This window comes from Salvelinus fontinalis, chromosome 31 (genome assembly GCF_029448725.1).
Source record: "Salvelinus fontinalis isolate EN_2023a chromosome 31, ASM2944872v1, whole genome shotgun sequence".
NCBI lineage: Eukaryota > Metazoa > Chordata > Actinopteri > Salmoniformes > Salmonidae > Salvelinus > Salvelinus fontinalis.
In genome coordinates, this window is record NC_074695.1 from 35,040,964 (window position 1) to 35,055,882 (window position 14,919).

Below are 14,919 nucleotides of genomic sequence, written 5' to 3' on the forward strand. Positions count from 1 at the left end.
GTTACTTCTAGGTTAGACTACTGCAATGCTCTACTTTCCGGCTACCCGGATAAAGCACTAAATAAACTTCAGTTAGTGCTAAATACGGCTGCTAGAATCCTGACTAGAACCAAGAAATTTGATCATATTACTCCAGTGCTAGCTTCCCTACACTGGCTTCCCGTTAAGGCAAGGGCTGATTTCAAGGTTTTACTGTTAACCTATAAAGCGTTACATGGGCTTGCTCCTACCTATCTTTCCGAGTTGGTCCTGCCGTACATACCTACACGTACGCTACGGTCACAAGACGCAGGCCTCCTAATTGTCCCTAAAATTTCTAAGCAAACAGCTGGAGGCAGGGCTTTCTCCTATAGATCTCCATTTTTATGGAACAGTCTGCCTACCCATGTGAGAGACGCAGACTCGGTCTCAACCTTTAAGTCTTTACTGAAGACTTATCTCTTCAGTAGGTCATATGATTGAGTGTAGTCTGGCCCAGGAGTGTGAAGGTGAACGGAAAGGCTCTGGAGCAACGAACCGCCCTTGCTGTCTCTCCAGGGCCGGTTCCCCTCTCTCCACTGGGATTCTCTGCCTCTAACCCTGTTACTGGGGCTGAGTCACTGGCTTGCTGGTGCTCTTTCATGCCGTCCCTAGGAGGGGTGCGTCACTTGAGTGGGTTGAGTTACTGACGTGAACTTCCTGTCTGGGTTGGCGCCCCCCCTTGGTTGTGCTGTGGTGGAGACCTTTGTGGGCTATACTCGGCCTTGTCTCAGGATTGTAAGTTGGTGGTTGAGGATATCCCTCTAGTGGTGTGGGGGCTGTGCTTTGGCAGAGTGGGTGGGGTTATATCCTTCCTGTTTGGCCCTGTCCGGGGGTTTCTTCGGATGGGGCCACAGTGTCTCCTGACCGCTCCTGTCTCAGCCTCCAGTATTTATGCTGCAGTAGTTTATGTGTCGGGGGGCTAGGGTCAGTTGGTTATACCTGGAGTACTTCTCCTGTCTTATCCAGTGTCCTGTGTGAATTTAAGTATGCTCTCTCTAATTCTCTCGTTCTCTCTTTCTCTCTGAGAACCTGAGCCCTAGGACCATACGTCAGGACTACCGGGCATGCTGACACCTTGCTGTCCCCAGTCCGCCCGGCCTTGCTGCTATTCCAGTTTCAACTGTTTCTGCCTGCGGTTACGAAACCCCTACCTGTCCCAGACCTGCTGTTTTCAACTCTTAATGATCGGCTATGAAAAGCCAACTGAGATTTATTCCTGATTTATTATTTGCTTGTCATTTATGAACATTTTGAAAATCTTGGCTCTCTCTAATTTTCTCCTTCTCTCTTTCTTTCTCTCGGAGGACCTGGGCCCTAGGACCATGCGTCGGGACTGCCGCCCGTGGTGACTCCTTGCTGTCCCCAGTCCGCCTGGCCTTGCTGCTATTCCAGTTTCAGCTGTTCTGCCTGCGGTTATGGAACCGCCACCTGTCCCAGACCTGTTGTTTTTCAACTCTTAATGATCAGCTATGAAAGCCAACTGAAAATTATTCATGATTATTATTTGACCATGCTTGTCACTTATGAACATTTTTGAACATCTTGGCATAGTTCTGTTATAATCTCCACCCGGCACAGCCAGAAGAGGACTGGCCACCCCTCATAGCCTGGTTCCTCTCTAGGTTTCTTCCTAGGTTTTGGCCTTTCTAGGGAGTTTTTCCTAGCCACCGTGCTTCTACACCTGCATTCTAGCTGTTTGGGGTTTTAGGCTGGGTTTCTGTACAGCACTTCGAGATATTATCTGATGTACGAAGGGCTATATAAAATAAAATTGATTGATTGATTGATTGGTTTGCATTTACAGAGATCATACGTTTTCTGTAGTTCTTGACCAGGTTTGCACACACTGCAGCAGGGATTTTGGCCCACTCCTCCATACAGACCGTCTCCAGATCCTTCAGGTTTCGGGGCTGTCGCTGGGCAATACGGACTTTCAGCTCCCTCCAAAGATTTTCTATTGGGTTCAGGTCTGGAGACTGGCTAGGCCACTCCAGGACCTTGAGATGCTTCTTACGGAGCCACTCAGTTCCCCTGGCTGTGTGTTTCAGGTCTATGTCATGCTGGAAGACCCACCCACGACCCATCTTCAATGCTCTTACTGAGGGAGGGAGGCTGTTGGCCAAGATCTCGCGATACATGGCCCCATCCATCCTCCCCTCAATACAGTGCAGTCGTCCTGTCTCCTTTGCAGAAAAGCATCCCCAAAGAATGATGTTTCCACCTCCATGCTTCACGGTTGGGATGGTGTTCTTGGGGTTGTACTCATCCTTCTTCTTCCTCCAAACACGGCGAGTGGAGTTTCGACCAAAAAGCTCTATTTTTGTCTCGTCAGACCACATGACCTTCTCCCATTCCTCCTCTGGATCATCCAGATGGTCATTGGCAAACTTCAGAGGGGGCTGGACATGAGCTGGCTTGAGCAGGGGGACCTTGCGTGCGCTGCAGGATTTTAATCCATGACGGCGTAGTGTGTTACTAATGGTTGTCTTTGAGACTGTGGTCCCAGCTCGCTTCAGGTCATTGACCAGGTCCTGCCGTGTAGTTCTGGGCTGATCCCTCACCTTCCTCATGATCACTGATGCCCCACGAGGTGAGATCTTGCATGGAGCCCCAGACCGAGGGTGGTTGACCGTCATCTTGAACTTCTTCCATTTTCTAATAATTGCGCCAACAGTTGTTGCCTTCTCACCAAGCTGCTTGCCTATTGTCCTGTAGCCCATCCCAGCCTTGTGCAGGTCTACAATTTTATCCCTGATGTCCTTACACAGCTCTCTGGTCTTGGCCATTGTGGAGAGGTTGGAGTCTGTTTGAGTGTGTGGACAGGTGTCTTTTATACAGGTAACAAGTTCAAACAGGTGCAGTTAATACAGGTAATGAGTGGAGAACAGGAGTGCTTTTTAAAGAAAAACTAACAGGTCTGTGAGAGACGGAATTCTTACTGGTTGGTAGGTGATCAAATACTTATGTCATGCAATAAAATGCAAATGAATTACTTAAAAATCATACAATGTGATTTTCTGGATTTTTGTTTTAGATTGCGTCTCTCACAGTTGAAGTGTACCTATGATAAAAAATTACAAACCTCTACATGCTTTGTAAGTAGGAAAACCTGCAAAATCGGCAGTGTATCAAATGCTTCTTCAAATACTTCTCCCCACTGTATGTAAATGTACGTGTACTCCAGGCTAGTTTGCGCCGGGTTATTGTAACCCGTGTGTGTTTAGTTTTCTGCGTGCCGTGTTTTGTTCGCCTCAATAAAGGGCTCCGTTTGCTACGCATTTCTACTCTCCTGCACCTGAATTCCCTCCAGCCAGTTTTGCACTCCTTTACACACTGAGGCCTGCCGGTGTAACTGCTTGCTTAACTGTACACTGTACTGCATGATTGTAACGGGTTTACTAACACGTTAGTTCTAGTAGCTATGTTTACTTGACGTTAGCTAATATGTTGACAACGATGTAGGCTGTGTGTAGAGGTTATGATATGCAAGTTTGGCTTGGAAAGATTTTTGTTGCCTGGTCACAGTCAGCTGATGTGTTGTGGACTGAAGGGAAAAGGTGAGAGAATGAGAGCGCGTAGATGCGAGAAGGAATCATCCAGCGTTCAAAGGGATTATGCTGTTTGTATGTGGCTGCTATAAAAGTTAACTGTGTTTGTGTGTGATATGGGGTGTATTCATTCTGACGATTCTGTTGAAAAACATTTCGCAAACGGAATGAAACGTTGAAAAACATACCTGAATTTGTCTAATAGAAACTCTTGTTTGATCTAGGGTGTTATAAGTCCAACAGTCGCAGTTAGATGCAGGCAGCATTGTGCAAGGCGGTCACCTGTCACCTTGATTACTCAAATTTCTCTTGACCTGTGCACCTACGTTGTAAACTTTCATTCATAGGCTAGGTTGTAGCAACCTCATGATGGGTATAGAGAAAATTTGAGGATCATGTAAAGGCCTAAACCTATCGACGATACATTGAGCTGGGTGAATGGAATAGGAATGACAGTCGTCCGAAATATGCTGTAAAAGAAATAAGGCCATGCTCATAAAAAAATAAAAATCATCCTCATCTTAAACCACACTGACCACCACTGTCAAAGTAGTGGAATGGGGTGGTGATTTAATTTGTATGAAATAGTGGTAAATTGATGTAGGGTGGTCATTTTTCCACACTTCCTTTAAATTTTTTGTATCACAAAATGTAACACGATCGACCACACTACGGCACAGTAGGTGACGCCATGCACAAACAAAATTTTTGAACGCCATGATACCAGTCAAGCTACTCCCGCCTCCATTCGTTCATCTAGTGTTGGAGAGACTACTGAAAAAAAGGGAGGGTGTTGATCTGATTTGTTTAATAGACGTCTGGATACTGTGTATCAGGATTCTGTGGCCATTTACACAGATGATTCAAAAGATCCAAGGACAGGACGGATCATTACAGATCATCTGGCTGTACTGTGTATATACGGCGGAGTTGATGGCGTTACTGTTGGCCTTGCACAGGGTGGAGGAAGTTAAACCAGACAGAGTAATTATTTTCTCTGATTCATATGCAATGTTGATGAGTCTGCAGTCCTTTAGATTACGTAGCAGTCGAGACCTAATTTAGGATGTACTACAAACTCATGACAGGATTAGACAGATGGGTATACAGAATATTTACTTTCTTCCCAGCCCATGTGGGGTGGAGGGGAATGAGGCAGTTGATGTACTGGCTAAACAAGCACTTAGTAGTGGGGATGTTGATGTTGTAGTTTCAATGAGCAAGGCAGAGGCAATAGGCCTGTTATAGACAGTGATGATGCAGAGATGGCAGGAGCAGGGGAATAGAGATACTAAGGGCAGGCATGTATTTCAAGTACAGAGGAAAGTCAGGGAGGGGGGTGGCAGCAAAGGACAGAAGAGAGGAGGCTATTTTTACTAGATTAAGGGTGGAACAAAGCCGGTTGAATAAGACTTTAAATGTGATAGGAAAGCATCCAACAGGAAAGTGTGATTATTGCCAGGAAACAGAGACCATGGAGCATATTTAATTTTTTATTTAACCTTTAAGTTAAAGGGAAAGGGGGATACCTAGTCAGTTGTACAACTGAATGCCTTCAACTGAAATGTGTCTAATGCATTTAACCCAACCCCTCTGAATCAGAGAGGGGCGGGCGGCTGCCTTAAATCGACATCCACGTCTTAGGCAAGTCAGTTAAGAACAAATTCTTATTTACAATGATGCCCTACCCTGGCCAAAACCTCCCCTAACCCGGACGACGCTAGGCCAATTGTGCGCCACCCGATCACGGCCGGTTGTGATACAGCCCAGGATCGGATCAGGATATGTAGTGACGCCTCTAGCATGACAATGCAGTGCCTTAGACCTCTGCGCCACTCAGGAGCCTAAATATTGCTATAGTGTGGGCAGTATCAGAGGGAAGCTGAGATCTAGTTTGAGGAAGAAGGGGATACAGGAAATTAGTTTAAAGATTATATTGAGTAGAACGTCATTAGATATAGTCTCAAATATTTTATATATTTTTAAGAGCAACGGGCTGGCAGGTGGGATTTAGCTTCTCCCTCTCTGTCCCACACTCCAGTACAGTAGGTGGCAGTAATGAAACATAACGTTGGATGCCAACCGCTGATAAACCCACCGAAGAAGATACCAAAGCGAAGAAGGCATGCTACACGCCCCAACGTGGTTCACAACTCAGATTTATTTTGAATGAAACATTAACAAATATTTTTTGTTTGTTAATATAACGAACTGTAAACTTTGACTGCATCAATAATGGACAGCATAAAGGACGGATGGTTCACAGAAACGTGTACGTTATGGCCTGGACAAGCGATGAGTCTGCAAGTAGAAGAGGTTCTTTACCAACAAAAATCTAAATTTCAAGATGTCATGGTTTTCAGGAGGTAAGTAGCTAGCTATTTAACTAGGTTGCTAACGCTAGCTAGCCAGCAATACAACTGTTTATGCTAGCTACGTTAGCTAGTTATGTAACGCTGAGTGGCTGGCTAGCTAGTATTTAGGCTGCTTTTAAAATTGAAAGGTTAAGTAACTGATCTCTCATCTAATCATTATTGCTAGAAGTTTAGCTAGCGCTAACTAGTTAGCTCACGTTAATTAGCTAGCAAACGTATCTACCTAGCTAGCTGACAGCAATACCTTAACGACGTTAACCTAGCTACTATAGTTACCTAATTGGTTCTAAGGGAGGAAATGTGTCCCAAGGTTTTCTAACTAGTTATTTGTTTTGATTGTGTGTCGCGGTCATTTTATTCATGTTAGCTCGTTAGCTAGCCAAAGCTAACTATCTAGCAAGTTTAACTTGCCAGATTTCATGAACCCAAATGTTGTCATCTCTCACTTTCGTCATTGAATTTGCTGCAATATTATGTGTGCTAAGTAACGTAAGTAGGCCTACATTTAGTTAGCATGTCTTTGCACAACTTGCCTCATATACATAACGTTAGTTGGCTAACTAGGTTGCTAGCTTTATCTTGCCAGTCATGACTTGTATTTGATACCCCTAACCCATCCCTGATTTTATTATCATACAACCACATCCAGTCTGTAAATTTGACCTGTTCCTGCTCTTCTAGTGGTTTCTGGGGGTATTTGTTTGCACTAATTAGTCATTCAAGTAAGTAATCTCATACCATATATTTTCAGCAAAACCTATGGAAATGTACTTGTGCTGGATGGAGTTATTCAATGCACAGAGAGAGATGAGTTTTCCTACCAAGAAATGATAGCCAACCTACCTCTGTGCTCCCACCCTTGCCCCAAAAAGGTATAGTCATCCCACCATAAATTCAGTTGAACATATTATACTACAAGACTTAATTGTGCCTTGTAGAGAATCCAGGACAGATTACCTTTTGGGGAAGTTTTGGAATTTGGTGTCTTGTATCACTTATTATAATGAATATTCCCTTCTCTTTGCAGGTCCTGATTATTGGTGGGGGAGATGGTGGCGTCCTGAGAGAAGTAGTAAAGCACCCACTTGTTGAATCAGTGGTTCAGTGTGAAATCGATGAGGTAGGTACCAAACACTGACTGGAATCGTGGTCTTTTCTCAAAATGTAATTGACTGGTAACAGCATAGAAGACACAGAAGTGTGAAGTTTGTTATAATATCCACTTTGCCCTTAAGGATGTAATCAATGTGTCGAAGAAATACCTCCCTGGTATGGCGCAAGGGTTCTTCAGTCCCAAACTCACTCTGAATGTTGGGGATGGATTTGAGTTCATGAAACAGAACCAGGATGCCTTTGACATCATTATAACAGATTCATCTGACCCTGTTGGTAAGGAAACAGATGCCTGCGACATGAGTGTTTTATTTACTCATATTTCTGTGTAATTAGTGTGCTTGTTCACTTTTCTGTAAGTCTAATCCAGTTACTTATATTTTTCTTGCTGTTACAGGGCCTGCTGAGAGTTTGTTCAAAGAGTCTTATTATGAACTAATGAAGACAGCCTTACGAGATGGTGGAATTCTTTGTTGCCAAGGTGACATGATTTCTACTGACACTTCAATCCTGCTTCAGATATCGTTAATAGAAAAAAGATGGCAAAGTGTGTGCAATTCATAGCAGTATCACGAGGTAAATAGACAGCCAATCTAAACTTGTCAGGAACCTGTTGCTACCTATATCACATTATTATAGCAAGATTGCCAATAAGATAAATGCTCAATTGGTGAGGGGAGTCAGAAGACCATGCCTATCTTTATTTGCAGCAAATGTTTCTCAGCAGCTTACTTATTGCCCTGTGAGGAAATAGTTTGATTCTATAGCAGTCGGTTAGATCAATAACACTGACGGAATTGACCCACCTTTTTTTGTTTGCCTCTGAATTCCACAGGAGAGTGTCAATGGCTCCACTTGGAGCTGATTAAAGAGATGCGGACCTTCTGCAAGACACTGTTCCCAGTGGTAGATTATGCCTACTGCACCATTCCCACCTACCCAAGTGGTCAGATTGGCTTTATGCTGTGCAGTAAAAATGCTGTAAGTGTCAGTCTTTGTCCCGGTTAGCTTTTTTCTGTCTTCAGTAACGTAATTCTTAGTGGTTCATTACCTATGGAATTTAGTGAGTTAGACATGTTAATGTTTTTGAATACTTTTTAAGCAAGTAGTTTTGAAACTAGTGCTCAACAGCCAAAAAAAGGTCCCTGAAAATGTATTTGTATTTATGAAGGATCCCCATTAACTGATGCCAAGGCAGCAGCTACTCTTCCTGGGGTCCAGCAACATTAAGACAGTTATGACATTACATTTCATAAGACTTTTCACAACACATTGTGTGCCCTCATGCCACTACTCTACTACCACAATACAAAATCCATGTGTGTGTGTAGAGTGCGTGTCTTATGTGTAAGCCTGTGTGTGTACAACGTCACGTACCACGTCGTTGCTCTCCGTCCATGCAGGTGTGTGCACCGAGTTAAAATAAATTCTTAGGTGTGCTTGGGCCCATCCTGTAACCTCATTACTTTAACCTTACAACATAATTGGAAATTATTCCATCTGCCAATTAACATTGTTCATCAGGTTACAAGCCAGTGATTGACAAAAAAAAGGACAATATGGAATTATTGATTTGGATCATTGACATTACAGGAAGGCAGGCCACAATGTACTTATCTATAAAAATGGAAACAGTTGCCTTTGATAGCCTCTATGGAATGAATATTAATGTGTGTTGTGCCCAGGATATCTAAATGGATTAAAGAAAAACCGTTAAAAAAAAGTTTAACCTTTAACTAGGCAGGTCAGTTAAGAACAAATTCTTATTTACAATGACGGCCAAACCCGGACAACGCTGGGCCAATTGTGAGCCGCACTATGGGACTCCCAATCACAGTCGGATGTGATACAGCCTGGATTCGAACCAGGTACTGTAGTGAAGCCTCTTGCACTGAGATGCTGCGCCACTCGGGAGTCCACGATAAATCCTTATCGTGAAATAGTACCCAAATTCAACAGGAGACATCAGTGATACCATTTAGGAAGTAAGATTGTGACCACAATGTTTCTGATCGGGTTGAAAATTATCAATGTATTAGCAGCTGAAATGCCATCTCATCTGTAGCCTATACATTTGCTTGTCCAACCAGGGCGGCAGGTAGCCTAGTGGATCAAATCCCCGAGCTGACAAGGTAAACGTCTGTCATTCTGCCCCTGAACAAGGCAGTTGGCCTACCGGGGAACAGTGAGTTGTCATTGAAAATAAAAATGTGTTCTTAATTACTTATTAAGCCTAGGCCTCCTGCTAGCGGTGAAACTGGAAGGCACGCAATTCAAATAAATAATCATAAAAATTGTGAATATTAAATATTTAGGTACATACAAGTGTCATGTCGGTTGAAAGCTTAAATTCTTGTTCATCTAACTGCACTGTCCGATTTACAGTAGCTATTACAGTGAAAGCATGCCATGTGATTGTTTGAGGACGGCGCCACACATCAAAATATTTTTCCACCGGCACAGGTTTCATAAATTCACAATTAGCGATTAAATATTCACATTTTGAAAATCTTCCTCTGATTTTTCATCCAGTGTCCCAGCTATAACATGTAGTTTTGTTAGATAAAAATCCTTCTTTATATCCCAAAAAGTCTGTTTAGTTGGCACCATCGATTTGAGTAATCCACTCGTTCAACATGCAAAGAAAGGAGTCCGAAAATCTACGCCTAAATTTTGTTTCAACAAGTCAAAATACATTTCTATTTATTCCTCAGATACCCTAAAATGTAATCAAACTATAATATTTCTTACGGAAAGAATTATGTTCAATAGGAAACTGATCTTAGCAGGTGCGTCTTGGCGCGCGCAAACACGGATTTCCATGCCGGTGTCCTCGTACTAAAACGTATTTCTTATTCGTTACTCAAGTTACAAGCCTGAAACCTTGAACAGACTGCTGACACCCAGTGGAAGCCATAGGAATTGCATCCTGGGAGCTAGAATTTAGTATTCCCTTATACTGGTCATTGGAAGAGCATGGTCTCTCTCAAAAAAATAATTCTGGTTGGTTTTTCTTTGGATTTTCTCCCACCATATCTATTGTTATACTCTCCTACATTGTGTTTTCTTTCCAATGGTACCAATTATATGCATATCCTGGCTTCAGGGCCTGAGTAACAGGCAGTTTACTTTGGGCATGTCATTCAGACAGGAAGTGGAGAAAAAAGGGGCCTTTTAACTGACTTGCCTAGTTAAATTAAATAAATATTTTTGGGATTAGGCTACTTTTTTTCTGAATAAATGCAGTGAAAGAGAGAAGTGACACTAACAAGGTCTAATACTGAGCAAAGCTTCGGTTCCAATCAAAGTGCCAAAGACGTTTAGCAAACTCCAGGCGTTTACATGAAAATAGAGCCATTTGGCCACACACACACCAGTGGTGGGTTTTGATGTCGAAATGAGAATGCATGAGCAGAAAATAACCCCACACCTACTGTAAAAATATGGTGGATCTTTTATGGGGCTACTATGCTTTCACTGGTCCTGGGGCCCTTGTTAAGGTCAACAACATCATGAACTTTACCCCGTACCAGGACATTGTTGCCTCTGCGGGGAGGCTGAAACTTGACTGCAAGATGATAACCCCAAGCACACATCAAAATCCACATTTAATGGCCATCTCAGTCTCCGGACTTGAAACCCATTGAAAACCTGTGGTTTGAATTGAAGAGAACTCCATAAGCGCAGACTAAGGATATAAAGAATCTGGAAGGATTCCGTATGGATGAATGGTCTAAGATCCTTCCCAATCCAACTTGTAGAACATTTTATCTGTATATGTAACTTTGGATGCATTCCTAATTGTTCTATTGATTTATTCTCACTGTGATCAAAAAAGGCATGCTCTTAGCTAACATGCATGAAGTCCTTAACTAATTGCATGTAAGGATTTCTGGGATTCATATGTTAAAAGATGACTTCAGATGGTTTATAATGCATGTATGAACCTTACATTGACAGATCTATTCCAAGACGTGAGAAAGTCGTATTTCAGGCCTCTAAACAAGCAAAGTATTTAAAAACATTCTGAAACCCACTTCCGTAGTGATTACTTTTTTCCCAGGGTCAGTCACAGTCCCATATTCTTACAATAATTGTCTTTTTGTATTTAGCAAACCACTTTCAGAGATCCAGTGAGAGAACTCTCAACAAATGAAGTGGAAAGTATGAACCTGAGGTATTACAACCCGGAGATCCACAGAGCATCATTCATCCTCCCTGAATTTGCAAGAAAGGTAACCCTTTTACAAATACAATAATTTACTGTACGTGTCAGACACCTCATACAGCAATTAAGGGCATTTCTCCCACCCTAGTGAAATTCCTACACCAGGTATTTTCCGTCCTTTCTTTGTCTCACTTTTATCCATACTATTTTACTCTTCACAGGTACTGAGTGAAGCATGAGTGGCATGATGAACAAAATCTTAATCCTTGACCTGATTCTCTCTGGCAACAGAAGCAACACAACAGCTGCTACGCCTCTTTTCTCGGTCTCCACCAGGAAGGAAAGACCTTCAGTGGGCAATTCTGTTCCTTTCAGAGAGTATTAATTCCTTCCAGTGCTTCCTTCCAGTCTTACAAACTATTTGTATTTATTTGTTCTGGAATTTTTGTCATGTCTTGATTCTTAAATGGTAATCACTTATGTCAACATCTAGTTGGAAAATGAGGTGGGAAGGAAAACATTCATACCCTACTCTTTGGAGCAATGTGATTCTATCACATTATTAGTATGGATTTAATCATAGTACTTGGTTGTATAAAGACCAGATTACCTCTTAAGATGAAGGTACACTCAATTGCAAAACATGCCCACTCTGGTTTAAAGAAAACTGATAAACGTATTCCTCTTCGCACCTCTGTCAACTCATTCACCCAAATAATTCAAGATAATCCAATAGTGCCTGGATTGTGTTTTTCCATTACAGTAGGCAACATTTGTTGAAGTGGTTTCTATCATAGTTTACCTCCAGGCAGACGAACGGTATGATTTTATATTGGTTGAAAATGTATTATCTGCCACAATGGAAAAGCTCAGGTCAGAAGTTGAGTTGAGAACATTACCACTTTAAAATGTCAACAGAAAAGTTGATTGTTTCCTATATAACACTTGTTTAGATATAGTTTATTCACCAATGGAGATAAAGTTACATGTGTAAGTTGATTGAATGCTGAGGATGTACTGCACATCAATTTAGTTGGTTTCTTATCCTTTGCTATACAATCCCTATATTTGGTACTATATGGTTGTTGATCTAGTATGGAATAATCCAGAATACTGATGTCAAAATTATGCCTTTTGGTTTTTATTTCTTGGGGACCTGATTTGTTATGAACATAGGTGTGAAATATTGAATACTATAGTTCTCCATGGAGTACGTATCAGTAGTGCATCCATACTAAACCTATGTCCAAGGCAATGGTGTTACACATGAACCTTAAGATCATGTTTTTATAAGAATTAGGAAATATAATAAATCTGAGGTAAACTGGATATCTGAGACTTGTTTCTCTGTTTTAAAGCTCCACATCTCTTCTAAAATCAAGTGATTATACAAACTGTATGAAGTGAGAAATCCACCTGAACTAGCTCAGGCATGAAAATTGCGATGAACCAATGAGGTGTCAATCCCACATTGTATGTAGAATTGTGTCCACTGCACAGTGCCTTCAGAAAGTATTCACACCCCTTCATACTTTGTGTTAGAGCATGGATTAAATTGAGATTGTGTCATTGGCCTACACACAATACCCCATAATGCCAAAGTGGAATTGTTTGTAGATTATTTTCACAAATTTATTAAAAATGAAAATCTGAAATGTCTTGAGTCAAGTACTCAATGCCTTTTATGGCAAGCCTGAAGTTCAAGAGTAAAAATGGGCTTAAGTCACAAATTGCATGGACTCACTGTGTGCAATGTATTTAACATGATTTTTTAATGACACCATCTCTACCCCACACAGAATGATCTGTATGGTCCCCCAGTCTAGCAGTGAATTTCAAACACAATGACCAGGGAGGTTTTCCAATGCCTCGCAAGGAAGTGTACCTATAGGTAGAAAGGGGGCGGGGGGGGGCATTGAATATCCTTTGAGTATGGTGAAGTTATTAATTACATTTTGGATGGTGTATCAATACACCCAGTCACTACAAAGATACAGGCATCCTTCCTAACTAGTTGCCGAGAGGAAGGACACCGCTCAGGGATTTCACCATGAGGCCAATTACTTTAAAACAGTTAGGAGTTTAATGGCTGTTATGGTAGAAAGCAGCATATGGATCAGCAACATTGTAGTTACCCCACAATACTAACCTAAATGACAGTGAAAATAAGGACGCCTGTACAGAATAAAAATATTCCAAAACATGTATCCTGTTTGCAATAAAGTCAAACTGCAAAAAATGTGGCAAAGAAATTAACTTTGTCCTGAATACAAAGCGTTACATTTGGGGCAAATCCAACACATCACTGAGCACTATTCTTATTTTCAAGCATGGTGGTGGCTGCATCATGTTATGGGTATGCTTGTCAACGGCAAGGACTACAGTTTTTGGGGGGATGAAAAGAAACGGAATAGAGCTAATCACAAGCAAAATCCTAGTTCTGTCTACTTTCCGACAGACACTGGGAGACAAATTCACCTTTCAGCAGGACAATAACCTAAAACACAAGGCCAAATATACACTGGAGTTGCTTACCAAGATGCCATTGAATGTTACTGGGTGGCCTAGTTACAAGACTTGAACATGGCTTTATAGCAGTGATCAACAACAGAGCTTGAAGTATTGTGCAATCCAGGTGTGCAAAGATCTTAGAGCCTTGCCCAGAAAGACTGTAATTGCTGCCAAAGGTGATTCTAACATGTATTGGTGGGAATACTTATGTAAATTAGATATTTCTGTATTTAATTTTCAATAAATTTGCCAACATTTCTAAAAAAAAAAATGTTTTCACTTTGTCATTATGGGGTATTGTGTGAAGATGGATGAGATTTTTATATATATATTTTTTTTTAATCCATTTTGAATTCAAAACTGTAACACAAAATGTGGCGCACGTCAAGGGGTATGAATACTTTCTGAAGGCACTGTACATGTAATATCCATGGTTCTCCGATATCATAGATAACTGCCACATCTACCTACAGCATACATAACAGTTTTACCTGCAATGTTCTGCTTTGCTCCCTCTGAGTCTACACGTTAATTCGATATTTCTGAAGTCTGAAAGTAAACAGTTTTTAGTTAGTCTTGCATCCATATCGCTGGGTGAGCAGCTTCACTTTAATATTGTCCTGCGGATATTGCATGAAGGAGCACATGCCATTCTTTCCACCATTGTAAATGATCATGTTATCTAGTTTGTTCCGTGGTTGAACTTATCAAATAAATAAATATTACATGCTGATTCCACCTTCAAACTTATTGACCTCATAGCCCTTTACAATCACAACCCGTATACTGTAGGAAAATTATAGATTTGGTCACCGATTTCAGCGCCTAAGTTGGAACGTAGTGGCTGTACAGTAACATGCTATACATGTCAGAGCTTAGGGTCTCCGCTTTATAGCTATGAGACCGTAAATATAGCTAGATTCCATTTATGGACTTCTCTCTACACATATTCTAACCTTGAACTTATTCTGTTAAACTGGTGGCATTTTCTAAACAACACATTATATTGTATGCTACACTCAAAGTACATTTCGGTTTCTAAACTATAAGTTCTGCAAATACATGCTTAGTACTGTTAAAGGCAAGAACTGTAGAATTCTGATTAAGATGTCAGAAACAACTACCACTACTACAGAGCCTGAGATACAGCAGCTTGAGCAACGTGCCATGCCTTCTATTTTTG

At 41.4% G+C, this 14,919-nt stretch overlaps 1 protein-coding gene across 1 annotated transcript; it reads left to right on the plus strand.

The window, feature by feature from the left end:
- The first annotated feature begins 5,650 nt into the window (after window positions 1–5,650).
- On the plus strand, window positions 5,651–12,554 carry srm (spermidine synthase). Its single transcript, XM_055892359.1, has 8 exons — window positions 5,651–5,935; window positions 6,696–6,816; window positions 6,972–7,064; window positions 7,180–7,333; window positions 7,455–7,538; window positions 7,893–8,038; window positions 11,170–11,292; window positions 11,447–12,554. Exons 1-8 carry the CDS (start codon window positions 5,805–5,807, stop codon window positions 11,462–11,464), a joined length of 870 nt encoding a protein of 289 aa, XP_055748334.1. The 5' UTR covers window positions 5,651–5,804; the 3' UTR covers window positions 11,465–12,554.
- The last annotated feature ends 2,365 nt before the right edge of the window (window positions 12,555–14,919 follow it).

What these genes read in the sequence shown, in the direction of transcription:
- srm (XM_055892359.1), top strand. Translation starts at nt 5,805, where the DNA reads ATGGACAGCATAAAGGACGGATGGTTCACAGAAACGTGTACGTTATGG. An exon ending in CCCACCCTTGCCCCAAAAAG is followed by an intron (nt 6,817 to 6,971) that starts GTATAGTCATCC and finishes TTCTCTTTGCAG; the next exon opens with GTCCTGATTATTGGTGGGGG. An exon ending in TGGAATTCTTTGTTGCCAAG is followed by an intron (nt 7,539 to 7,892) that starts GTGACATGATTT and finishes TGAATTCCACAG; the next exon opens with GAGAGTGTCAATGGCTCCAC.